This window comes from Schistocerca serialis, chromosome 2, assembly GCF_023864345.2.
Source record: "Schistocerca serialis cubense isolate TAMUIC-IGC-003099 chromosome 2, iqSchSeri2.2, whole genome shotgun sequence".
Classification (NCBI taxonomy): Eukaryota; Metazoa; Arthropoda; class Insecta; order Orthoptera; family Acrididae; genus Schistocerca; species Schistocerca serialis.
Window position 1 is genome coordinate 457,949,213 of NC_064639.1, and position 26,859 is coordinate 457,976,071.

A 26,859-nucleotide genomic window follows, 5' to 3' on the forward strand; every position below is an offset into this window, starting at 1 on the left:
TTCTACCGTGTTTATCATCAGGGACAGGAAGAATAACCAGTACTATAACTACGACTCTCATGCCACGCTGCCCCTGTTGTCTGCTACCGCCATCCAACAGCGCTGCTTAGTCGCTGCTGGAGTACTATTTATTCTTCACGTTGAGCTGCCCCTGTTCGTACACATCGACAAAATGAATAGCGCACTGGAGTTAGTTGTGACCGCTCTATCGTATGAGCACGCAAAACTCCGTTTTAAAAATTATTTCCTTTGTACTGCGAAACAAATTGACACTTCCATTGACAGTCGGCTTCGCATGAAACATGTGATGAGCAGTAATTGTTTGGGTGGACAGCAGTTGTAAATTGCAAATAGCTGCCGAAGCATGAGAGAAAATTTGCTTGACTACTATTAGGAGAGACATCAAATATGCAGGGTGTTGGCGGTATAAGTGCAGATATTTCTGTTGATGTCTGAGGACAGTGTACTGAATAACGTTACATCAGTATTTACTTCATTTGCAGACTAATAATTATAGCTGCTACGAGTAGTGTGTTTTTAGGTCGGTTAGTAGCGCCAATTACACCTGGCACAAGGAAGCTCTTAATGTTTATTTACCTTTGGCCCTCAGGGCAGAATCTGGAATGTGGACACGTGGAGACAAAACAAGATAAATGGTTCAAATGGCTCTGAGCACTATGGGACTTAACATCTGAGGTCATCAGTCCCCTAGAACTTAGAACTACTTAAACCTAACCAACCTACATCCATGCCCGAGGCAGGATTCGAACCTGCGACCGTAACAGTCGCACGGTTCCGGACTGAAGCGCCTAGAGCTGCTCGGCCACCGCGGCCGGCAAAACAAGATAGTCCTTGCTGATGCATGTAGTCCGCTTCGTGCCTCAGTTACGACTGTGCAGAAGATATAAATAGTAAACTGTGTGACGTGTTTGAGGAAAGACTGTCAGACGCAGAAAAAAGAAAAAGAAAAAACTCAACTAGTACGCTGAAGTGGTTACATATTAAGGTATCAATTATCACTATATTGTGTTAGACGGTTAGGTACAGACATACTGTGATAACTGGTACCTTAACATGTTCCACTTCTGAGTGTTGGTTGTTTTTTTTTCAGTGTCTAACAGTCTCGCCACAAACACGTCACATAATTTAGTACATGATACTTTCTGCACAGTCGTAACTGCACCACGAAGCGGACTAAGCGTGTCAGTACAGACAATCGGTATCCACACTCCATTACTTCTCCTGCTGCCTATGTAAGTGTAATTGGCCGTACTGACCGACCTAATATTTGTACCCTATGTCGTGATCTGTCTCCCCTAGACGTGTGACTCAAAGACTGACTGAGTCTGAGACGTGTCACAGTCATAGTCGTTAGTTGGAATGAGACGTAACTGGACATTTTGGCGCTTTGCAGACGTGGCACAAGGGCGCGGCGAGGGCTGCACAGCGGTGGGCCGAGCGCTGCCTGATGCTGACCCACGACGACATGCAGGGCCGCTGGGTCAACAACTACGGCTCCTGTGGACAGAACATCTTCATCTCCACGCAGCAGGTGCCCTGGTAAGGCCGCATCGTGGCACCGGTTTTAACTCCCGACACTGATCGTGATACGACTCAACAATAACATAAAAGCAACTTGCACTCTGTAGCACTCATTTTGTTTACTCGTACTTCCGCCATTGAAACCTCATTATCAGGTATAAATTAGTTACCTTTCAGTGTTTATTGGCGCTTTGCATAACGTCATTGCGCTGATTTTGTACTAATCGCTACAATTTGATGTGACTATTACGTAAGCCACCACTCATATACACTATTCACATACCTGTCAAAAGCCTGAATAACCACTTTTCGTAGCGCGTTCCGCTGCGAGAAGTGCAGGAAGAGAGTCAATGAAGTTCTGGAAGGTACCGACAAGGACGTGGAGTCATGTAGAATCCAGTGCTGTGACCAGCTGCGCTAGGTTTCTTGGTTGAGAATCCAGAGCGCCAACGGTCCAGTCGGGCTGGTCCAACACATTCTCGACTCGGTTGAAATCGCAGGAGTTTGGTGGCCAGTGGGCTGTGGAAATCTCACCCTGATGCTCTACGAACGACGCACGCACGCTGCAAACTGTGTGACACATTGCGTTGTCTCGCGGGTAGATGCCATCCTGTAGAGGAAAAACTAACTGAATGTAGTGGTGAACATGGCCCCCAAAGGCAGATACATACCTGTTTTGATCCACTGTGCCTTGTGTAATGATTAGATCACCCAGGAAGTGCTGCGAAAACATTCACCAGATCAAAAATATGCCCTCCTCCGATCTAGACCCTTCCGACGATCGTTTCTGTTCGACGGAGCATAAAACGTGATTCATATGAAAAGACCGCCTGTCTCCTCTGAGTAGACCTCCTGTTGCAGTATTGGGGCGCAAAATCCAACCTCTTTCGTAGATGAACAGTAGTCATCTGTGGTGCATGGACCACGAGCCTGCTGTGGAATCCCATACGCAGCAACCTTCTCTGGACTGTCGTTGAGGAAATACTTTTATCAGTCCTTCAGCCCTCCGGTTCATCTGGGCGGTCAGTTGCTCTACAGTTGTACGTGTGTTCGCCTCGACTGACACTGAAATTATACGTCTGTGTCGCGAAGCAAATGCGGAAGTTCGGTTTGCGGAGACATTCTTTCTTTTGTAAACGAAGGGAGGGACGGGGAACGGACAGCTGCCCTTCTTTAACCCTCACTGGATAGGATCTTGCTACCAGCAGTGTTCATTTCGCCTGCACATCACAGAAATATCAAAGAAAGGGTTTATAGAAATTACCAAGGACACATACACTGTCTACACCTTTATGTGGAAGCTTTACTTTGCAGCCATCGTATATTTCCTGAAATGCTTCCTACCTCTTTTCACGTTTACTAGTTCGTGTTTGATGGAGACGAGGAAATCTGTGTTATATTGAGTGAATTCAGAGAGATTTACTTTACTGACCGAAGTCTTGCACAACAGAAGTTGATGATGGTGATGATGTCTAGTTTGCGGGGCGCTCAACTGCGCGGTCATCAGCGACCGCACGAAGTCCCAATGTTTACACAGCCAAATTTTTTTACACAGTCCAATCTAACCACAGTCACGAATGATGATGATGAAATGATGAGGACAACACAGACACCAGAGAAAATCCCCAACCCGGCCGGGAATCGAACCCGGGACCACGTGATCCAGAGGAAACAACAGAAGATGCTACACGCTACCACGGTTTCGGTGTCTTAGCCCCATCATGAGGTGTATCTAAAATCTGTAGTAAAACATCAGTTGTAACATACTCCATTACGCAATTAAGAAATTTAAAAAATGAATGATTGACGTTTAGCGTTTGGTAAGTGTCGGCCTCGAATGTACACATTTTCGTGTGGTTCGTCACATCAGGTTATTAGCTGATTTGCACTTTCTGCAGCGCAGGGCCGTTATTTAGTTCAACTTTAGTTTAACGCGTGACTTCCACCTAATGTCCTATGATGGCTTTATTATTATAAACTGTATTCCCTGTGGCAATTTTGGGACAAGAGGAATTTTTCCAGGCCGCGATTGAAAGTTGGAGTTCTTCCGCCGCCACAGTTTGGGATGTTATTTGACGATCCACCTACGGTGGATGTTAGCCTATTAGTTGTTAAGGCATGGACACTGTCCTAATATTGCTAGGTAGGCTACTGTTTAATCATTTTATTTTTTTCGTTTCTAAATGTCAATTGTTATTTTTTTAATTTCTTAACTGCTTTATAGAGTAGGCTACAAGTGTTGTTTTACTTTAGATTTTAGATATATCTCATGGGGGGGCTAAGACCCCGAAACAATAGTAGTGTATAGCGACTTCTGTCGTGCAAGAATTCGGTCAATAAAGTATTATAGGATGTATTTGTATTCTGGGATGTATTGCTATTTTGGATGCACGGGCTTTGAACAGCCGTCTAGCGTTCCCGGCTGTTCTCCCACGCATTCTCTGATTGAGTTGGTCCTTACCAAAAGCAACGTGTTACTTCGTCTCTTTTAATGGTTTCGACGACGAAACACATAATTGAAATATATATATATATATATATATATATATATATATATATATATATATATATATCACAAACAAGTTCAGCAGAGCTATTCGTTTCACGATGAGTTTAGATTCTACCTCCTGTCGCCGTTTCATAGAAAATTAAGGGAAGTATCAGGATTTTGAGGGGGGAGGGGGAGGGGGGGTTGTTTGGCGCAGGAGACCAGACAGCGAGGTCATCGGTCTCATCGGATTAGGGGAGGACGGGGAAGGAAGTCGGCCTTCCTTTTTCAAAGGAACCATCCTGGCATTTGCCTGGAGCGAATTAAGTAAATCACGGATGACCTAAATCAGGATGGCCGGACTCGGGATTGAACCGTCGTCCTCCCGAATGCGAGTCCAGTGTGCTAGCCACTGCGCCACCTCGCTCGGTGGGATTTTGACAGCATGCGATGTGCAGCGAAACTCCTGTGCGTAGCGTTCGTCCAAAAAATACGTTATCCAACTGATATGTAATAGAATTCAGTATACAGAGTGATATGTACGTAATCGTGGTGAATAAAAGACGGAATATTTTTGAAAACAGAGTACGGCTCCTACGATGTAGTTGTACTCAAAAACCCTTTGATACTAATCTTCCTCTCGTAGAAAATATAGTGCTGTCGCCGTCTGGTAACTTCTAGTTTCCAATACTGAAGCTGGACTATTGTCAAGACATGCATCATTTACTGAATCAGAGCGAGACGGCGTTGGTCGTTCTGAGAATGGCGCAGAGGCGCCAGTAGTATTGTAAGGAATGCGTTTTTGATGAGCTCAAATTGAGGTTTGGCATCTGGAGTGGTGAAGTCAGCGCCTGTTCGGGAAACATGTCCAGTGTCGCCCATAGCGACGTTAACTGGGAGCGCCGGGGATTTATAGCTCTGCGGCTGTCACGAAGCCAGCGGTGTGCACGTGTCTCCTACTGGAGACTCAGAGAACGGGAAACAGTCGTTTTGTCCAGTTGTAAGCTGTGGAAGTCAATAAACTGTTTAAATAGGTTTCCATTATTCCTCTACAAGTCTGAAGGGTGCTTGCCTAGGCGGCTATCTTTAAGAAAACTTTTCTTTCCTTGTACTCGCTTCGTCAGTATACATCGTAAAGTGCTTAACGTACCCCGTAGGATGACGGGCTGTAATCGAAAACTACTTAAGGCAGAGTGTGCGAGAACCAGATTCCTCCAGTCCGTCCTCTCCTTGACATAACAAACGAGGCTTAGGGCTAACTAAGAAAAATAGTGAGATCGTATGGTATTGTTTCCTGAGAGACTCTCGGACAGGTTCAGTTATCGAAATGCGAATATTATGGTTGTTTTTACACATTACAAACTATTCTTCACTAGGTGTCTGTGTTGTACCATCATTGTGAAATATTTGTTACTGCCTGAAGGCAGGGGTACAGTTTATACAAAAAAATCGAGTAATCACATTATTTGTTATTAGAACAGGTTTGTTATGTAAGTGGCTGTGACAGTAATCACTTCTAGGATATGAACAGACTGTTTCGTGAGTGGTATCATCGCACTAACCTAAGTTAGCGTTCATTTAAAGGAAGAAACGCAACAAATTGAGCTCAGTCGAATCATAACTGATTCCCTGAAGAACAAAATCATGATTACAGATATCCGTAGTGGAGTACACATGTTTCATATGTTTAAAATATAGTATGATAGAAAATGACGCCGAAATTAGTGACTAGGAGATAATAAAAGTTATTTGGTATCAGGTGACATTAAATTATTGGGAGCAGAAGATGTGATCGCAATCTCTGGAGATACAGTACGTCAATATTTGAAAATGAAATGAGTAAAATATGCTCAATGGAAACAAGAAGTAGATGAACATAAATAGCCCTTATAAATGAAACACATAAAGGCTTCTAGAGCTGCTGAATAGAATTCACTAGCTATATAACATCTATCTCAAGTTGTGGATTAACAAAATAAAAGCTGTGAAATAATGCTTAAGGAGCAAATAAAAACAAATGGGCAGAGCATATGAAGAACTCTGCTGTCTACAAACTGAGTGATGTAGCACAGTAATCGAGGCTCTGGACTCGCCTTTCTTAAGGGGGAAGTTCAAATACCCGTCTGACGAACCCCATTTAGATCTCTTGAGCCGATTAATGCGAATGGCGTGGGGATTCCCTTAAAAAGGCATGCTCGATTTGATTCCTCATCACTGTGCAGTCATCGACAGAACATTAACTCTTAACCTTTCCATGTTAGTAACACATGAATACTACAACTTGAATAAGACTTCGACTGAATGAGGATTGTTGGAAATTCGAAACTGGAACAGGAATCAAGAAAACTGGTTTTATACAACCAAAATTACTCTCAGTATACGCAGAAGAAGTTTCCACACCCTCATACTGGAAAACCTAAGGAACAGTATATTTCAATGGGACATATCTGGTCAGTCCTCCTTTTCCTGGTGATACTGCATTATTTATCTATAACGCAGATGAACAATTAGAAAAAGAACTTAACAGAGCAATTTTTGAAATATGCTTGAAAATCAATTATGATAATTAAAATAAAGTATTACGAACACATCGAAAAGAAAGTTATACATAATAACAATGAAATGAGATAAACCACTGATGAGCTTTTTTTTATTTATGTTACTTGAAGAAAATGTCTACAGAGACGTTAAAGAAATAGAATGGTGAAATTGACGTACACTGCTTTTTGTAAATTAAGCGTAATTTTAAAATCTGAGGTTCAGATGTATCTAAAACAAAAGTTTGCAGTGATTGTGTGTTAAAGATTTATATTTATTTCAGTGAGACAGGGACGACTAATGTGAAGACCGTTCGAAAACAAGGCTACTCAGTGGAGAGTGCATGTTAGGAATTATTCGAGAGATGGAAAATGAAATTAATGGATCAGGGAAAAAGTTTTGAGTGCGATATATAAATGTGAACATAATGAATATGAAAAGTAGGTGGAAGGGACATGAAGTTAGGCGTAATGATGTTCTAAGAATAATTCGAGCTCTTTGTTGTATCTCCGAACTACACCTCACCCTCTTGGCCTCACCCTCTTGGACAGCAGATTGCCAACATTACTGATCACAGCTTTCCCACAGATCTTTACTCTCTTATTTGTATTTCCTGGTACAATAATAAGAAACAAAACTTTAGGATTTACATTTAAAACAATGATAGGAGTATAAGATGGGTTACTATAAAAAAATTACTTATCGAGGCTACGTGCAAATGACGCTAAAGAACAGTGCCTGCACATGTTGCTAACAGGCGGCACGCGCTTGCTGATTCACTGACGTGCGGGCCTAATACAGACAGATTCATTGTACCACCTTCCTTATGTCAGAACTCTTTCCAAGAACGCATCAGACCTGTCTACAGCAAAGATGTACGCACAAAATCACGACGTTGTGCAGTGAACAATATCACACAGACTAGGGATTCTGCCTTAGGGAGACACAGTGCTCGTCTCGAATACCTTTTGGAGTTTCGTGCCTCAATCTGTGAAAACGGAACCTCTGTAGGATTGCTATGTCGTCGGCCTGTCTGCCAGTCTATGCAAATGAACCGATTTTCTCGAACAGGTAGACATATCAATAAATGTGACGTTGTGTTAGTATGCTAAGGACTCTGGTCACTTGGCAGTGCAAAAATTTTAAAGTTCTAAGTGATTTCAGTCGAAAGATACGAGCATTTATGTCACAAATTATGATACTCGACAACTCACTCATCAAAACCTAAAGGATATTTCCCGTTGACCTAATCATGAAATTTCGCATGAAGCAAGGTTTCACAGTACAAGTAAAAAAAACCGAAAATTGTTCATTTGTAATTATACGACACGGAAAAATATGTTTTGACACTTTTTGACAGTCTGTCTGTTTGCCTGTCTCTCTGTTAATACCCATTTTTCTGTTTAACAAGCCGGCCGAGTGGCCGAGCGGTTCTAGACGCTTCAGTCCGGAACCACGTGGCTGCTACGGTCGCAGGTTCGAATCCTGCCTCGAGCATGGATGTGTGTGATGTCCTTAGGTTAGTTAGGTTTAAGTAGTTCCAAGTTTAGGGGACTGATGACCTCAGCTGTTAAGTCCCATAGTGCTTAGCACCAGTCTCTTTAACACTTTGGCGTATCAAATTGAAATTTATGTCACATACTAAGGTCTATGGTCTTGAACACGCTGGTGTATCAAATTCAAATTTATGTCAGATACTAAGGTCTATAGTTATTTGATGGTGCAAAAATTTTAAGCATCTAAGTCAACGCTATCAAAACTTTCGCCCATTTATGTCACATATTTTGAAACTCGCAAACCCACGCCTCAAAACCTATAGGGTAAATTTGGCAAGAAGCGTGGTTTCACAGTACAAGTAAAGTGAAAGAATCTGAAAATTGATACATCGTGAAGAAATATCTTTTCGCCATTAGAGCGTACAGTGCGTTTATCAACCGTCACAAGCATAACAGACGAACATACAGCATGAAAACATAAAATGTAAGCTGTAGCCATTTTTCAGTATGTAAATAAAAATGTTTTATTAAATTTTCTGTAACTAAGTAATTTTGTATGTCCGGGCTGGTCTGTAGAAAACTACTGTAGAGATTCGGGTATGGTCTTGGATTGTGATATGGTTTTGACACGGTCTTGGAATTTCTAGCAATACCTACATCTAAATCACACAAAATCGAGAACAATCTCCCACAAGCTTTAGTTGTAGTTGTTAACGAGCCCCTTATTTCCTGCTTTTTGTGGGACGTTGCCAGTGTCGGAGTGAGAACGGTCTTGGCTCCCACCTGCTGCAGGTACTTCGCCATCAAGATGTGGTTCGCTGAGCGCGACAACTTCACGTACGGGTCTCGGCGCAACGACCTGCACGCGGTAGGCCACTACACGCAGATGGTGTGGGCGTCCACGCACAAGGTGGGCTGCGGCTTCACGCGCTGCGGCTCGCGCGGCCGCACCTACTACTCCTACATCTGCAACTACTGCCCCATGTGAGTGCCGGCCGCGTCACTGTATCCTCATCGTGTGTCTAACTGCTGTACAAGCACTTCATTAATACTGTTACTGTCTACACTACTACTGAGAGCAGGTTTTCATCAGCAAAATGGATTTTGTTTTATACTTCTAAAACACCGCAAGTGCTTCGAAATTACACATATACACTAAATATAGAGGCTCTTTCAAGTATGATATTTTTGTCCGTAATTTATAAAATAATAAGTGAAAATAATATTTATTTAGCAAGGTTAGCATAAGAAACGGAGTTACAAACATAGTTTATTTAATTTAATTTTATCCATATTTTTGCAGCTTAAAGCGTGACTGTATTCAAAAACTTGGATGTACGAATTAAACAACGCGTTCAGTCACAAAATCTTCTTGTTTTATTAACTACATGATGCATTGCAGACCTTGTGGGTCCATCGTCAGGTGTGCTTTGTCTTAATACATGTTTTATTTCTTCTCCTGAATGAGGTGAAATGCATATTCCTGTCACGAAAAGGTTTAATGTTAGGTTATGAATTTCCACTATTTTGCTTATATTTCCCGCATTCGACTTACGAACGCCTGACGATGGACCCACAGGGTCCGAAATGCATCGTGTAGTTAATGAAATACGAAAAAATTGAGACTGAAAGCGTTGTTTAACTCATACCTCCAATAGTTTATTTAGTTATATTCTAGAGAGTTAATGAAAAGAGTTATATATTTTTAAATGTAACATAGTTTTTCTGTAATGTAACTTTTGTATTTATACCAGTCGTGTACAGTTCAAATTAAATGAAAGTTCTATCAGTTTCATTATTTTGGGAGTTGCAGAGAAAAACACTTTATCTGCTACACCGTGTATGCACACAAAGGGTGCTGTATGATCTCGCGTTCGGTTTCAGTCGGTGCTATCAATCACAAATTTAGTTAAAAGCAACCGGAAATTATTTAGTTAGGAAGGGGATGGGAAGGAACTCACTTAGTACCCACTCAACGTGCCTGGTACCCACCCGAGGTCACGGTCTGACATAAATATAGCTTGGTTATCATGCATTTGATTTCAAATGGGCCGCGCAGGGCAGCCGCATGGTCTGAGGCGCCTAGCCACTGCTCGCGCGGCTCCTCCGTCGGAGGTTCGAGTCCTCCCTCGGGCATAGGTGTGGGTGTTGACCTTAGCGTAAGTTAGTTTGAGTTAAATTAAGTAGAGTGGAAGCCTAGGGACCGATGACCTCAGCAATTTGGTCCCATACGAACTTAACACCAACCCAACCCATTACAAATGGATAATACAGTGTGGGTGGTTTATACTCAGTAATTCAAACGATCAAAGTAGATAAATATAGTCACTGTTTATTGTACAAACATTTCAACCCTGCCTATTCCACTTCGTACTCTAACTCCATAAGAACTCACTATTTTCATTCTTTATTCTGGGTTCCGGTTGATATTCTTTCTTCAGTCAATTTCCCTGCTTTTCTATTGTCTATGTTTATTCCACATTTTATATTCATTAATATTCCATCTAACGTCGTTCTCCAAAATTCTGCTTACCTCTGCTAGTCTCCAGAAATCCACCGATAACATGAAAGCGCACGCATGATCAATACCAGAACTTCGTAATGGTTCAAATGGCTCTGAGCACTATGGGACTTAACTACTGAGGTCATCAGTCCCCTAGAACTTAGAACTACTTAAACCTAACTAACCTAAGGACATCACACACATCCTTCCCCTAGGCAGGATTCGAACCTGCGACCGTAGCGATCGCGTGGTTCCAGACTGTAAGGCCTAGAACCGCTCGGCCACTCCGGCCGGCAGAACTTCGTAATGTCAGCGGCACAATGTCCAAAGTATGTCCGTTTGCGAAGAACTTGGCTCCAGATCGCAGAGTACGCTTACACTGCTGCAGTTTATTAACTGAACGACCAAAAATCACGAGATTGTCCCATCTGAAGATATGCCGTACATAAAACCCGAATGTTGCAGCTATACATTATCTGATCCAAAATGCAGTGCCTTATCTACTTACACAAATGACTTCACTTCTATAATTGCGTAGGCTTCCGCGGCCAGAGTCAGTCGACATAAAAGTTTTCTGGGTTTGGTATCACGTCATAATGTAAAAACTACTGCTGCTATAGAAAATCCAACGTTTCGGGCACGATTGCAGCGGCCTTCTTCTGGGAAGCTGCAATCGTGGCCGAAACGTTGGCTTTTCTATAGCAGCAGTAGTTTTTACATTATGACGGGGTACCAAACCCAAAAAACCTTTATGTCGATTTCACTTTTGTGTTTATCCGTATTGTGCCGTTTGTACGTACAAATGGTTGAGTACATTTTCATTCCTCTTTTCGACCCCTTGTTAGTAATGGAATTCTACCACTCAACAAATGCACAAGATTTTGAGCTATGGTTTATCGAATGGAAATAGCTTGCGAGCCACTACACTCTAACCTGAAAGTTCCACGGAGTACCAAATGATAAGTTAACTGGTCAGCTTTTACAGCGACTTTGGGGTACAGCTTTTGTAGCGCTCCATAAGGTAAACAGCTCACGACCTCGCTCAGTTCGCACGCCTGAGACGGAGGCATATGTGCTAAATTATGTGGACGCAAATGCTGTAACCACTGTGCTACGATTAGCAGCAGAGGAAGACTTGAGTCATCCTCATGCCTCGGCACTATTCCATGAACTTTTACTTCATCCGTACCGCCGTCAGCTCGTCCAGTCCCCAAGGCCGTAAGGGCATCGTGGGCTGATTGCAGTTATGTCAGTTGTCTTTGCAAAAATGTAATGCAAATTACAAGAAATGGTGTTATAAATTTTCACAGTCAGTATATGATGTCCGATGAAGATCCTCATGCAGTTGCCCCGTTTCTGAATCGACATACGTCCTACCACGGATATCAAACGGGGCTCATAATCAGACATTGATTATCAATGTATTTCCTATCATGCTGGAGGATGTCAGCGAAGACATGTGTGTTTGATGGTGCACTACCATATATTTACAGCAATGTACGTGTATATCTGACACTAACATTTCAGGGCCAGTAGATTACTTGGGGAGTTCCCAAGCCTGGCATTTTCATTCCAAAGGGCTCAGTTCCCTAGACTTCTTCTTATTGGTACACTTTAAAGACTTCGCCACTGCACTCAACGATGTTCAGACACTGCAACATAGAATCTTTAATCTATACTAACTCCTACAAAAGCAGCCTGGTCAACTTCAGAGTGGGTGATTTCCTAAATGTAAGGGCAGAGGATTGCTTTGTCATCGACGAACGTCACGCTGGCCGTCTTTCACAAACAAATGCTTTGAATGGCCATCACGTTAAAGAAAGAAAACAGCATTTACTAAGGAAAGTGCGCGTTTTCCGACTCACATTTATTGGGCTTATTTTTCTACTTTTAATACGTACATGATGGAACTAAATGGTACAGTTCAACATTCACTACAATTTCCTCACACCTACGAGTAAATATATTACATGGACATGGGTCCGTTACTAATTAGGGTGTAGCTACACCCTATAAAGGAACAGTCACAGAGTTCGACAGCATCTACTATGGATAAAATTCATCGTATACTATTTGTTTACATGTTAGAAATCATTTCCTAAAACTCTTCTGACTGTATCAGCTGTGGGAAACAAAGAGGATCAGAGCATACCAGAATATTACGTAAAACTCTTATTACATGAACTGTTCACAAAGGTCACCGTTTACACCTATACGCTGGAGGAACCACTCTCGGATGTGCTGGTGTATCTGTGTACTATCGCGTAGAGTTTCATAGCCTTCCACAGTAAGGGCACAAAGGTTCATTGTATTGTATACTAAGCCTCGATACACACCGCCTTTCTATAAGGGGCGATCAAAAATGTTCCGTTTAAGTTAGTTGCCGCAGCCTGTATGCAACGTAGTGCGACTCCGATGCGGATATATAAGCATCGACATGCAGGGAAGAGATAGTGTGGCATCAATGACTTTCCGATGTGCGTCCGGTAAATCGGAAACATGAACTATGGCGACGTTATTACCAAGTCCGTCCAAACAGGGCCAACGCGCTATTATTCTTTCCTTAGCTGTGCGACAAAGGTTGCTGTTGCTTCATCATTTCGCATATCGCCATACCTCAAATGTACTAACGCGGAAGTTACGTCAACTCCAGTAGGAGACACTCAAACAGCCGCCCTGTAATCTTGATCTCCCGCAAGTGATTTTCACGCCTTTGTCCCTTAAAAAAGCCCTTGAAAGGTCGAAGATTCCTGTCGGAGAAGCATGTGCAGTAGGCACGTTGTTTTAGCAAACGGGCGTCTTCATCCTTGTGCTTCGGTGGTATAGTTATCTCAGTGGACGGTACAGCCTTCGAACGAAAAGTTTTTGAGCATCTCTTGTAGTTCCAGCCCAAAAGGAATTCTAGTGCCTTTAGGACGAGAGAGCAATGGAACTACAGAAGTACATCGCTCCGTATCCTCACGTCACGCCCTCCTATTTCAGAGCAGAAACAATGAAACGAGTAGTTCTATCCCAAGAGGGCACTGTGAACATTTCGCGCGAGGAAGGGTTTCATGTGACTTTTGTAACAATGCTTGAGCACTACTGATACCAATGTAGAGCTGCTGCAACTGTAGCTGTTCTATCACAATGGCTATATTTTGAAATGTTTGAGAATTGAAAAGGACCATTTCATAGTTCCCACTCTTGCAATTGGAACGTGTTTTTTCTTGCAGTTGGTGTTACTTTTACATTCCACCTACTGGTTTGATGTTAGATGTATGGACTGAACAGTTGGAGTGAGACTGGATACCTGTTTTATACTCCTTCTAATGTGATCACTTCGTTCTTGATCCTCCATTTCTATTTTATCCTGTTGGCTGATGAACGTATTTAGTATTACCCGTTCTGTCTAAAACTTACTCCTAATTTTCTCGGAACTTCGAACATCTTGCTCCATTTTACATTGTCAAGCGCATTTTCTAGGTCGACAAATCCTGTGAATGCGTCCTGATTTATATTAAGTCTTGCTAGAACTACCAGTCGCAACGTGAGTACATTAAGGATGGTATATTTATTTTAAATAACGAAAAAATAGTTCTTAACTGCTGCGAATACAATCCAGATCCCTTGTGTGTCTATCAATCGCGATGACGATTCCTGACGATCATACTTTTGTCACGCACATATCCTGTTTCGTCAATCAGTAATGGACTTCTCGCTTGAAATTTACAGAAATAAAAAAATTTACTCTTTACAAAATGAAGAAAAGAAGTATCACATCAGTACAATATAAATAAGTGACAACTGAGATTAGCTAGGTGTAATAACTTGTATAAATATGGAATCGATTGAGTATATAGTCTCGGTCATAGGTAAAGCAACTAGGAAACATTAGCTCGTTGCTAAGATACTTGAAAAATGCAATCAATCTACAAAGGAGACTGCTTATCAAGCAGTTTTGTGCCACTGCTTAGAGTATTGCTGCCGTGTGTGGGGTCCATGCCAAGTAGCACTAACAGAGAATATTGAAAATATTCGAAGAGAGGCTCTCTAAACGCTCACAGATTTGTAACTTCCTGGCAATTAAAACTGTGTGTCGGACAGAGACTCGAACTCGGAACTTTTTTGCAGAAGAGCGTCTGTGAGGTTTGGAAGGTAGGAGACTAGGTACTGGCAGAGCTGAAGCTGTGAGGGCGGGTTGTGAGTCGTGCTTGGGTAGCTCAGTCGGTGGAGCGCTTGCCCGCGAAAGGCAAAGGTCCCGAGTTCGAGTCTCGGTCCGGCACACAGTTTTAATCTGCCAGGAAGTTTCATATCAGCGCACACTCCACTGCAGAGTGAAAATTTCATTCTGCTCACAGATTTGTTTGACTCTTGAGGAACCGACAGGGAGATTTTGAAAAACCTGCACTAGAAGTGCCAGTTGTCCCGCGAAAACCAACTTCTTAAGTGTCAAGAACCAACATTAGCAGAATGTAGAAATATACTTCAGCCGTTTACGTACCGCTTCCGCAGGACCGTGAAGACAAGATGAAACTAATTACAGTGTACACACAGCATTTCAGCAGTCGTTCTTGCAGCGTTCCATACGCCAGGTAGACACCCTAACATGTGGTACAATGCTAAGTATGCTCAACCATGCACTTCACAAAGTAGCAAGAGTGTATGTGTATGTGTAGATCAGGAAGCGAATAGGGAAGTTTTCGCCATTGTTGTACTTACAGTGTCAAATAAGATTAAAGTGACAGAAAATTTTGTGTCTACCTCAAAACGGAATTTTCACACAAAATGTCAACACCTTCCTCGTGTGAAAGCTACTCGTGTAAATTGCATTTTGTTTTAGTTGCGCGCTGCACTCCATTTCCTTTCTGCAGCGGTGATGAAGACGGTTGAGACTACAGTCTCTTCACAGTATACTCCATCGCTCTTTAGCGGTAAAGTAATTAATTGCGTATCGATGTCGCTGTCGTCTCTCTGCAGCGTTGTGCAAGAGTTGCAAAAAGAAGGGAGGAAAAAACAGCACGTTGCGATGACTGTACCAGAGACAGGAACAAGGTTTGTTTGCAAAGTTATCAGCGTAGGAGAAGCTGTCATATCGATCCATCACAGAGATGTTTTGCTGTCGCGTCAGAACATAAATAAATCGTTGGTGTTAATGAGTTATGTGACGCCAAACCTTCAACAACGACGCATTAGTGACACACTGCCCTGCATTCGCGAGGTTTTCCATCAATTTAGAACCAACAGCAGTGTTGCAAGTTTCTCGTGCAACAGGGTCGCCAAAACAGCTGTCGGGTGTGATATCGGACTGTTGCATCTTCTTGGCACAATATTACATCAACTTATCCCACTCTCACCATCTACCTCTACATCTACATACATTCTCTTCAAGACACCATATGGTGCATGCGGGGGTTGGGGGGGGGGGGGAGTGGGGCGAGGAGGAGTGTAATCACTGCTAGCCACTCCTTTACCTGTTCTGCTAGCAAATGGAGCGAGGGAAAAACGACTGTCTATAGTATACACTACCCAGTCACATTAACGTGACCACCCATCAACAGCGCCGATCACTGCAAGCAACGCAGGAAGAGAGTCAGTCAGGCTCTGGAAGGTTCTGAGAGTCATGTAGAGCCTTGCTGCTGGCAGCTATGCTAGGTTTCTCGATTGGGGAACCATGGCGCGAACTGCCCGATCGAGGTGGTCCCACAGATTTTCGTTTGATTGTAAATCCGTGGAGTTTGGTAGCGGGGGAGTATGGTAAACTCATCCTGCTGTTCTTCAAAGCACACACATATACTGTGAGCTGTATTGTCGTGTCCTAACACAGGATAGACGGAAGACAGGGGGTTTGAGGCCCGACTGCAATTTCCGAGCAGTGAGGAACAATGCGGAAAGACATATCCCCAGAGAAGACAGGTTGATTACTTGGATCAGCGCCAACTACTGTCACACGGTACCTACGAGAGACTCGGGTTCTGAGACTCGACAGGATTCTTGCAGCAAGAGCACTATTTGTTAGCGAGCAGACTAACTACTACACTGAAGGCTAATTCTGAACATTAGAAAAAGCAAAGGAGACGACTGGTTGCACAACAGAAGTCAGAGTCCGAATCTACTGGGTGAGCTCTAACAGAAATAGCGAACACCAGCAGCATGGTAAGTACAAACTCAATAGCACCATTGCAAGTAAGGAAAACAGACATGTCGGAGCTTGCCGAGGCTGGCCACGAACGACACGGAGTCGGCGGTCCAGCGATCTAACTGAGAACTCCCTCTGAATACAAAAACATGTGTTTTTAAAGAATTGTGGCGGCGCCCTATTTCTCCCTTCCCATAGTCAACCCACCAATCCACCGGCAGTTAACATGCTTTGGCCAATCTGGCGAGTCGCTCTGCTCCTCCAGGGTGTCTCTGGCCAACCACATTCAGATCCCTCCCCAAGTCCCACTCGGTAGGTAGGGACTCTTCTGTCGTTTGTTATAACAAACTCCAAGTTTGGTATCAATAGCGTTCAGCTGAAAGCTACACATCACCGCCATTCCTATTATGGCCAGCAACAGCTGTGTTGGCCCCGCCCTCTGTCCTTTTGTGAGTGGGGCTGCTGTAGTATCACTATAACCACCGTAAACCCACTATCGTCGCAATTCTCAGGAGCAGGTAACAAGCTTGCTGTCTCTGCTAAGACGTGTCTTTTCGTGGTCGTATTCTACTGTGGCGCCTTACAACAGCATCTAAGAGGTAGATCGACTTACTAGTTACTCCTCTGAAGTAACTTCTCCCCTGGGACAGCTGCCCAGAGCGTCTGCAATTTGCAGTGCTCGAGTGTTACTATTTAGCTCCGGTAACGTAAACGCTACCACTTTTGCCTGCTCTCTGCGTTGTGTCTCTGATTTCCTATCTTGGAGTGCCCTTGATGGCTTCCAACAGCCTTAAGCGTAACAACGTAAAGTCATTAAGTCGTCAATATATGGCAGAGTGACACATTGCATTGTCCTGCTGGAAGATGCCATTGTGCCAAGTAAAAACAAACTATATGTTGGTGCGAACTTCGTCCCCAAGAATACATGAATACTTGTGTTGATCCATTGTCACTTGCAGAATGACGAGATCACCCAGGGAATACTACGAAAACATCCCTTAGACCATAATACTCCCTCCTCTGGCTTGTGAGTTTGCATTCATGCATTTCACGCCGTACATGCCAACGGCTATCTGCCCGATGGAGCGTAAGACAGGATTCATCTGGAAAGGCCACCTGTCGCCACTCTGTGGACGTCCAGTTGCGTTACTGGTGTGCAATTTCCAGCCTTCGTCGCCGATGAACAGCAGTCAGCGTGGGTGCATGAACTGGGCACATGCTGCATAACTCGATACGCAGCAGTGTTCTCTGAACGGTCGTTGAGGAGACACTTTTGGTAGCCTCTTGGTTCACCTGGGCAGTCAGTTACTTAACAGTTGTCCGTCTATTCGCCCGTACACAATTCTGCATCCGCCTTTTATGTCTGTCATCTATGGCCCATGGTGTTGGCTCTGAGCACTATGGGACTTAACATCTGTGGTCATCAGTCCCCTATAACTTAGAACTACTTAAACCTAACTAACCTAAGGACATCACACACATCCATGCCCGAGGCAGGATTCGAACCTGCGTCCGTAGCAGCCCCGCGGTTCCGAACTGCAGCGCTAGAACCGCACGACCGCCGCGGCCGGCTACTGTGCTACAGTTGCCACGGTAGTGGTTTTGGATAGCGCCAGTTCTACATGTACAGTATACGTTAACTACGGCGGCCCGCAAACAGTTTACAAACTTAGCCGTTTCGGAAATTCTTCCACTCTTGGCCGGATGCCATTGGTCATGCGCTTTTGGATCTCACGTAAATCGCTCCGCTTCCTCATCCTGACAAAGACTGTATTGTTTTCCGCGTTGCCTCGATACGTTTTATATACCCTCCACTGCTAGTGGTGCCACATGCCGTCTGTGAGTGTTTATTGCACGTTGACAGTGAACGTAGGGGGTGATCACATTAATGTGACTCCTCCGTTTGTATGCTCTCGTATGAGTCCTGATTTCTCTCTCCTTCGCACGCTTATGCGAGATGTCTTTGGTGGCAGTAGGGTCGTTCTGCAGTCCGTCACGAATCCTGCTTCTCTAAACTTCCTCATTAGTGTTTCTTCGCTTCAGTGTTTCCCATCTGAGTTCGCATAATGTTACAGTAATAGTCGTTGATTGATCAACGTTACATGTAATAAATCTTAGCCACACGCCTCTGAAATCCTTCAATGTCTTTCTTAAAATTACTCCCTGACGTACTAAAGTGTCAGCGTGAATCCCTTTTACACGCGCGGATTATCCCCTCAGTTTGCCTTCCCACGGTCCTGACATCAGTATTCGATGCTCCTCCCTTTTTTTACAGTCTAGGCTGGGTGCACAGCGTTCGATACTGGAGGGGACTATAGAAACTTTCGTGTAGTGGATGTTGTAACATGACACTTTTAGCAAAAGTCAAACCCCCACTGAGACAGGAAAGCACTAGCATAAGTCAATTTCTGTAATTTTCAAAAGTGAACATGTCTACATTTAAAAGTTTTAATGTCGTACTTTGCTGGTTTTTGTGCTGCCTCCATTGCCTTCTTTTTCGGGGTGTGATTGTCTCGAGATTTTTCTGTGCGAAGAAATTTAAAACTTTCCAAGAGTGTAGTGGTCTGTCACTTTAGCTGTGAAATAATAATAGCTCATACCTTTTTGCATATGTATTTTAAAATACTCATACGACTGGTTCACAATAATTGTACAAGTTCCACATTAACATGATTTGCATCTGCTCACATGACCTACAAAATTCCAACTATTCGCTGCGTCTGCACAAAACGTGTCCGACCCTTTCAACTGACTGCACAAGACTCTTTCTTATACAAACTCTTCCCATCAAGCGAGAAAGAACTGAGAGTTTACACTTGTAACCAAAGAATCTAATTATTTTACATCACTGGCAAAACGAAAGTACTTACATTAACTGATATATATTATTCACATAATCTTTTTTAAAAAAAAAGATGCTGGAAATGTAGTAAGTAGCTTTACAAAGTTGCAGTGATGTTTCTATTCATCATGTATATAAGCAAAAATGCACAGAATTTGACATTTACACGTCAGTAGATATCAGAGGTTTTTGTCTTACAAGGGAAGTTATAGATAATCCGTGGTATCAGAGAGTTCTTAATGTGCATTATGCTGGATTACATCACAATATGGAGGCAAGATTGGCATAGGAAGGGACAAATGTGTACATGTGGGGTGATTGTCAGGACTCATCTACAACCGCGCAGGGTGTCTGGGCTAGAGGTACATAAAAACTTTTATTAATATTTCGGTACCTATTAAGGTTTATAGATTTATTTGTACAGTATTTAACACAGGAGATCAAATATTTCTATGAATGTTCGTACAGTTTAGTGTGGGCATTGTTTGTTGCTCGACAGATTTCGAAACTGTACTCCACTTCTCGCCATATATACCTAAGATTAACAGATGTTAGACCTCTACTGCTAGGTAAATTCGTTGTCTCGTATTTACTAGATATCGAACCTTTCTTTTGTAAACAATGTCCTTGATAAAACCCCAAGCACTGAAACCCAGCAGTCAGACCGGAAGACTGAGGGGGCCAGGGAATCGGACTCCCGCTTCCAGGCTAACGCTCGGAGAACGTGTCGTGGAGAAATGTGGTAACATACCGACGATAGAGGAGCGGAGCACCATCCTGCAGGAAAATGAGACATCTGTGGAACTGTATAGTTCGCCAACTTGTTGAGATAGGTGTGCCCTGTCACTGTAGACTCCTTAAATAATAGATCAATTACACCATATTTACGTAATCCCGACCATGCATTAACTTTCGGTCTTTCCCTTTCGTACTCGACCAGTTCTCTTGGAAACTCACTTCCCCATATTCGACAGTTGTATCGGTTGACCTTGCCACATGTAGAAGATTGATTCATCATTGAACAGCACTGCATTGAGGTAGCTGTTGTTTTCGTCTATACCATGCAACATTTCAGCAGCAAAATGACATCGTCTGCGAAGATCCTCAGGCTTAATGTGATACGAAAGCTGGAGTTCATAAGCACGCGGCACAACGTCGTGCACCATCGAATGTGGGACAGCTGTTCCCTGCTAGCTGGTCTTGGATTTACATGGGCTTCTACTGAATGCTTCTCGCACACGTTACACTATCGTTACCGTTTAGGATGTTTTCCAGAATTTGAAATCAGTCTTCCGGTTTCCCTATGAGTTCTGTCCCACTGATTTACGAGTGGGGTGGGCAGGGAGGTGGAGGGGGGGGGGTGAGGTCACGTTCCATTCTCTTCTTGTTCCACGCTGAACACGTGTTACAGATTCTGACTCTCCTAACAACAGCATAGCACATACTGTACATTTTTACATCTACATCTACATTTATAATCCGCAAGCCACCCAACGGTGTGTGGCGGAGGGCACTTTACGTGCCACTGTCATTACCTCTCTTTCCTGTTCCAGTCGCGTATGGTTCGCGGGAAGAACGACTGCCGGCAAGCCTCCGTGTGTGCTCGAATCTCTCTAATTTTACATTCGTGATCTCCTCGGGAGGTTTCATCCAGAAACGCACCCTCTCGAAACCTTACCCACAAACTACATCGCGATGCAGAGCGCCTCTCTTGCAGAGTCTGCCACTTGAGTTTGCTAAACATCTCCGTAACGCTATCACGTTTACCAAATAGCCCTGTGACGAAACGCGCCGCTCTTCTTTGGAGCTTCTCTATCTCCTCCGTCAACGCGACTTGGTATGGATCCCACACTGATGAGCAATACTCAAGTATAGGTCGAACGAGTTTTTTGTAAGCCACTTCCTTTGATGGTGGACTACATTTTCTAAGGACTCTCCCAATGAATCTCAACCTGGCACCCGCCTTACCAACAATTAATTTTATATGATCATTCCACTTCAAATCGTTCCGTACGCATACTCCCAGATTTTTTACAGAAGTAACTGCTACCAGTGTTTGTTCCGCTATCATATAATCATACAATAAAGGATCCTTCTTTCTATGTATTCACAATACATTACATTTGTCTGTGTTGAGGGTCAGTTGCCACTCCCTGCACCAAGTGCCGATCCGCTGCAGATCTTCCTGCATTTCGCTGCAATTTTCTAGTGCTGCAACTTCTCTGTATACTACAGCATCATCCGCGAAAAGCCGCATGGAACTTCCGACACTATCTTCTAGGTCATTTATATACCGGGTGACCAAGAAGTCAGTATAAAGTTGAAAACTGAATCAATCACGGAATAATGTAGATAGAGAGGTACAAATTGACACACATGCTTGGAATGACATGGGGTTTTATTAGAACCAAAAAAATACAAAGTTCAAAAAATGTCCGACAGATGGCGCTTCATCTGATCAGAATAGCAATAATTAGCATAACAAAGTAAGACAAAGCAAAGATGATGTCCTTTACAGGAAATACTCAATATGTCCACCATCATTCCTCAACAATAGCTGTAGTCGAGGAATAATGTTGTGAACAGCCCTGTAAAGCATGTCCGGAGTTATGGTGAGGCATTGGTGTCGGATGTTGTCTTTCAGCATCCCTAGAGATGTCGGTCGATTACGATACGCTTGCGACTTCAGGTAACCCCAAAGCCAATAATCGCACGGACTGAGGTCTGTTGACCTGGGAGGCCAAGCATGATGAAAATGGTGGCTGAGCACACGATCATCACCAAACGACGCGCGCAAGAGATCTTTCACGCGTCTAGCAATACTTTTTTTTTGTTCTAATAAAATCCCATGTCATTCCAAGCATGTGTGTCAATGTTTACCTCTCTATCTACATTATTCCGTGGTTTATTAAGTTTTCAAATTTATTCTGACTTTTTGATCACCCGGTATATTGTGAAAAGCACGCCAGAGGTTACTTTAACGTCTGTAGACGTCTCTCCATTGAGAACAACATGCTGTGTTCTGTTTGCTAAAAACTTTTCAATCCAGCCACACAGCTGGTCTGATATTCCGTAGGCTCTTACTTTATCAGGCGACAGTGCGGAACTGTATCGAACGCCTTCCGGAAGTCAAGGAAAATGGCATCTACCTGGGAGCCTGTGTCTAATATTTTCTGGGTCTCATGAACAAATAAAGCGAGTTGGGTCTCACTCGATCGCTGTTTCCGAAATCCATGTTGGGGCGTTCACATGTTGACCGTCAGGAGTACGTTTGCCTGCTGTGCCTGTCATTGCGTCGTGACACTTTTTCACTTTTTTTTCACTAGCTGCTTATTTTGTATGACCCACCGTCTAATTTCTTATGGTGGGTCGTATGTTGCCACTTAGCCGCTGTGACTGGGTCCGGGGTCCGGTGTAACTGAAAGTAACACCACCCCGGCTCCCGTCCCCACTCACACCGTTGCCCGTGTCCCGCCACGTGGAGGCGGGCTCTATTTGTTTACATCCATTTGATAACTTTTTTTGTGCAGCATTAGAAAAGCTTATAAGTAATATAAAATCGAGTGAGATATTAATAAACAAAACGAAATTAAATATTTAGAAACAAGGAAGGAAGAGAATTGAATAGAGAAGAGATAGGTATAATATTGCCCGTCACCTGGTTGTGGGCGGCGGCCCGGGTCTTGGAATGACCCTCAAGACGCTAGCCATCGCTCACCATGCCTTTAACATCTACCATCCTAAAAACTAACTTAACTAGAAGAGATTAGGGTACGTTAAAGCTAGAAACTAAGACTAAGACCTCCATGTCCAGCGTGCTAAACTATTTACGATATAGAATAGAGAGGTAAATGATTTTGTGCTTGGCTCAAAGTTGCTAATGAAAGGGTTTTTGTGGTAATAGTAATAAAGGTAATGACGCTAACAGTTTGTGTTGAGCCTACAAGGCTCCTAGTAGAGTACATCAGGTGCAAGCACCTCCCAGCCCCGCCGACAACACGACCTGAACGGTGGTTTTCCCCGAACTACCATAGGTATCCGTCGGGTTGGGCTCAAAAGAGAGGAACCACAATTAAGATCCTTCTATCCAGGCCGTGAGCCGCCTCTTACAAGGAGGCGTAGGTCCCTTGAAGAGGTGCCTAACTTTAAGCTTCAGATCAGAAGTTATTAGTGTAGTGGAGGTTGAGGTATAGGCTGTGTAGGTTGGTTGTACAAACAATTCATGCTGAGCCAATGAGACTTATAATGATACGTGGTGTGGCAGTTAGCACCTTCCGACCCCGCCAGCAACACAGCCTGAACGGTGGTTTTCCCCGGTCTACCATAGGTATCCGTCGGGTTGGGCTCAAAAGAGAGCGACCGCAATTAAGATCCTTCCATCCAGGCGGTGCGCCGCATCTTACCAGGAGGCGTAGGTCCCTTGAAGAGGTACCTAGCTTTAAGCTCTTATTAGACATGGAGGTGGCAGCCCCCGTGTGCTGTTTCAGGGGCAACATGATGGAGAAGCTGGGGACGCCGTACGAGTGGGGCCGCGCCTGCGACCGCTGCCCGGGCCACTGCCGGCTGGGCAAGCTGTGCACCAACTCGTGCCCCTCCGCCGACCTGTGGGGGAACTGCGCGGAGCTCAACTCGACGCACCACCACTGGCTGTGCGACCGCAGCACGGCGCACGGCCGCGACAGGCACCGCTTCTGCCGCGCCACGTGCGGCTGCAAGGGCAAGATCTACGGCTGACCGCCCACGCCGCCACCTCCCGGTTACCACAGTTCCTCCACACTCTCTGCAGCCAGCCGCGTGTCGCTCTGGCGTCCACGCTAAAGTGGTTGGCACAGCGAGGCACTGACTGCCGAGTTGCAGGGAAGCTGGTTCCCTGCGAAAGCAATGTTTCACCACGCACTTACTTCGTACTTGGCTCTAGAGTCACATTACTTCGTTCTATGGCAAAGGACAGATCAAAAAATGCTTCTCGGACGTAGGTATCTGCCTGTCAGTGATACTGGTGCATACTTCGATGCAGAAAAAACACAAAATTGTATTTCTAACTACGTCATTATTCTAGCGTAAATACCGTGCACTGTAATCGCACTTAAGTACACCGTGATTGCACTTAAGTACAGGGAATTTAAGATCTGCGTCATGCACAGTTCAATGAAGTATTCAGTCACTTATGCAGAAACCTTATGCTGACCATTCTGTCTCTGTTTTAAGTTGCTCACCAGAAACGAAACGTCTATAATCCAACTCCCACAATGCCTCCCCAAAGATGTAATTTGATTCACTCGTACAAGCTGCAGTACAATAGGCGTTTCTCATCTTGCATTTGGAAAGTATTTAATGGGCGATATTAAAGATGAAGAAATTTCTGTCTCGGCGTGGAATTTTAATCTCCACGTCAAACTGCCAATTTCTGGCGTCGTAACTGCGTCCTTGTGGCTGCGCTGGTCTTCACACACACGAGCTCCTAGACCCAGTTGGTCCGACGGTTTTTCTGCATCTTATTAGCAGGATTCGAGTGACTCATATTGACGTAGTGCTCACTTTTATTCGATTTTACGCGAAGTACCTAATTCAGCATATTCGTTCGCTTACACAACTGGCAACGCTTCATGTGCGTTAAACTGTAGCTCCCCTTTTGTCTTGTTTAGTGAACAGTTGCTCAGACTGAGACAAGGGGTAGTTCATTACTTCCTATGGGATAGGTTTATTACGCCCAGTAATCACGCCTAAAAAAATGCACTGCATTTATGACTTCCATCTTTCACACAGTGTAATCTCCAGTTTATGTCGTATTTCTCAGAACTACAGTTTCAATTTAACCACTTTTGCGGGTATGTAGTTATAGCCAGCCACAGACAAATAGAAGTAACTTTTAGCGAGCTGAGCAAGAGGACACATCTGCGCGACATGACTTTCATCTTGCTGATGCGTGAATCACCAGTTGTACTGCCGGCCCGTTCATATATCAAGAGACCAGTAAGATCCTCGATTTCTCCGAATCCCTACTGTCCTCTGGGACTCAACCCAAACCCTGAACCTATGACCCTTCTTGCCTGTACCGCACAGGCGTACGTCAGCTGTGTCCAGGGACAAAAGCAGGGCTGACGCAAACCCAGGGTCAAAATGTGTCCTTGGCACAATTTTTGGGACCAGCCATGTGCAAAATGCTGAGACAGTCTTTCGTAATCCATTCTGCTTCAGACTACATAATAATTGCGGGCAGTAAAACGCCTTCCATGATGACAGAATTTTTTGTAGACATCAATTGTTATTGCTTAGATTATTTTGTGCGTCATATTAAAGCACTACTGCCTGGTTAAAGCTGTGGCCTAGAATAAGGAGCTACAATACCTGCCTTTATCATAACCACTAGCAAAGCTGTGTTTAGACAATGGTGTGCAGCGACGAAGCGTAGTGTGTTGTGAAATGAATTTGTTGAGCACTTGTATCTAGAAGATAAATGTTGTTGCCTGCATTAGTATATTCCTCGAAGACAATAATGTTATCTATCCACCGATAGGGTATTTATGTGTATCATCTGTACATAATATTATTTATATATATATACATATAATTTTATATAGCTTTAATAAAGTATCTACAGACACAGTGTGTCATAAACGTCTAGTGTTAGAGTAGTTCTGCGTCGTGCTATGTAACAGCATCAGCTCCTAGCAAAATAGCGATACCAAGCGGCTTGAAAAAAAAAAAAAAAGAAAGATGAAGAAGAAAGTCTGTCAAGCTCACAGATAATTTCTGTCTCAAGGGCGATACTGAAAAAGCTACAAGTCTTAGTTAAAAATCCTGGAAGTTATACGCAAAAACAATATAAACAGATATTACTTCCAAGCCAATTATCAGCAAGTTAAGGGCTGGTGCAGTTACGCTGCACAGTGGATATCGGATTTACTCGCTTTTAGAACTGACACTTTGTGATATATTTTGTAATAAATAACTTAATGAGATCCACTGTGTTACTCTTTCATCCCTTGTTAATTATTTATCTTGCCACAGACATTGCGCTAGGGGGTACTCCGATACTGTGGTGTCTTGTCAAATTCCTCGCTAGTTACCCGAGAGTATAAGAAAAAAATACACTAGTTTTACATATCTGATTAACTTGACAAAACAGTCAGTAAATGATCAATTAAATTTCTTAACTAAGAATTCCCTGCATTTTTGGCGTTTCTATCTTTCATCGGTAACATCATGAAATTTTGAAGTATAAAGCTTTACACTTTTATACACTCCTGACGATAAGGAACGTTAACATGTCATAGTATAATGCCAATAAATTCGTGCAAATGTTTAAAGATTCAAATAAAGAACCTCGCC

The 26,859-nt window shown here is 43.5% G+C and overlaps 1 protein-coding gene across 1 annotated transcript in view; it reads left to right on the top strand.

The window, feature by feature from the left end:
* Window positions 1-26,489, top strand: part of LOC126457357 (cysteine-rich secretory protein 2-like) — a 242,711-nt gene extending 216,222 nt beyond the window's left edge. The window contains exons 5-7 of the mRNA XM_050093590.1: window positions 1,415-1,560; window positions 8,857-9,048; window positions 24,015-26,489. Coding sequence (XP_049949547.1) covers window positions 1,415-1,560; window positions 8,857-9,048; window positions 24,015-24,261 — 585 coding nt within the window. The 3' untranslated portion in view covers window positions 24,262-26,489. The remainder of the gene's footprint in view (window positions 1-1,414; window positions 1,561-8,856; window positions 9,049-24,014) is intronic.
* The last annotated feature ends 370 nt before the right edge of the window (window positions 26,490-26,859 follow it).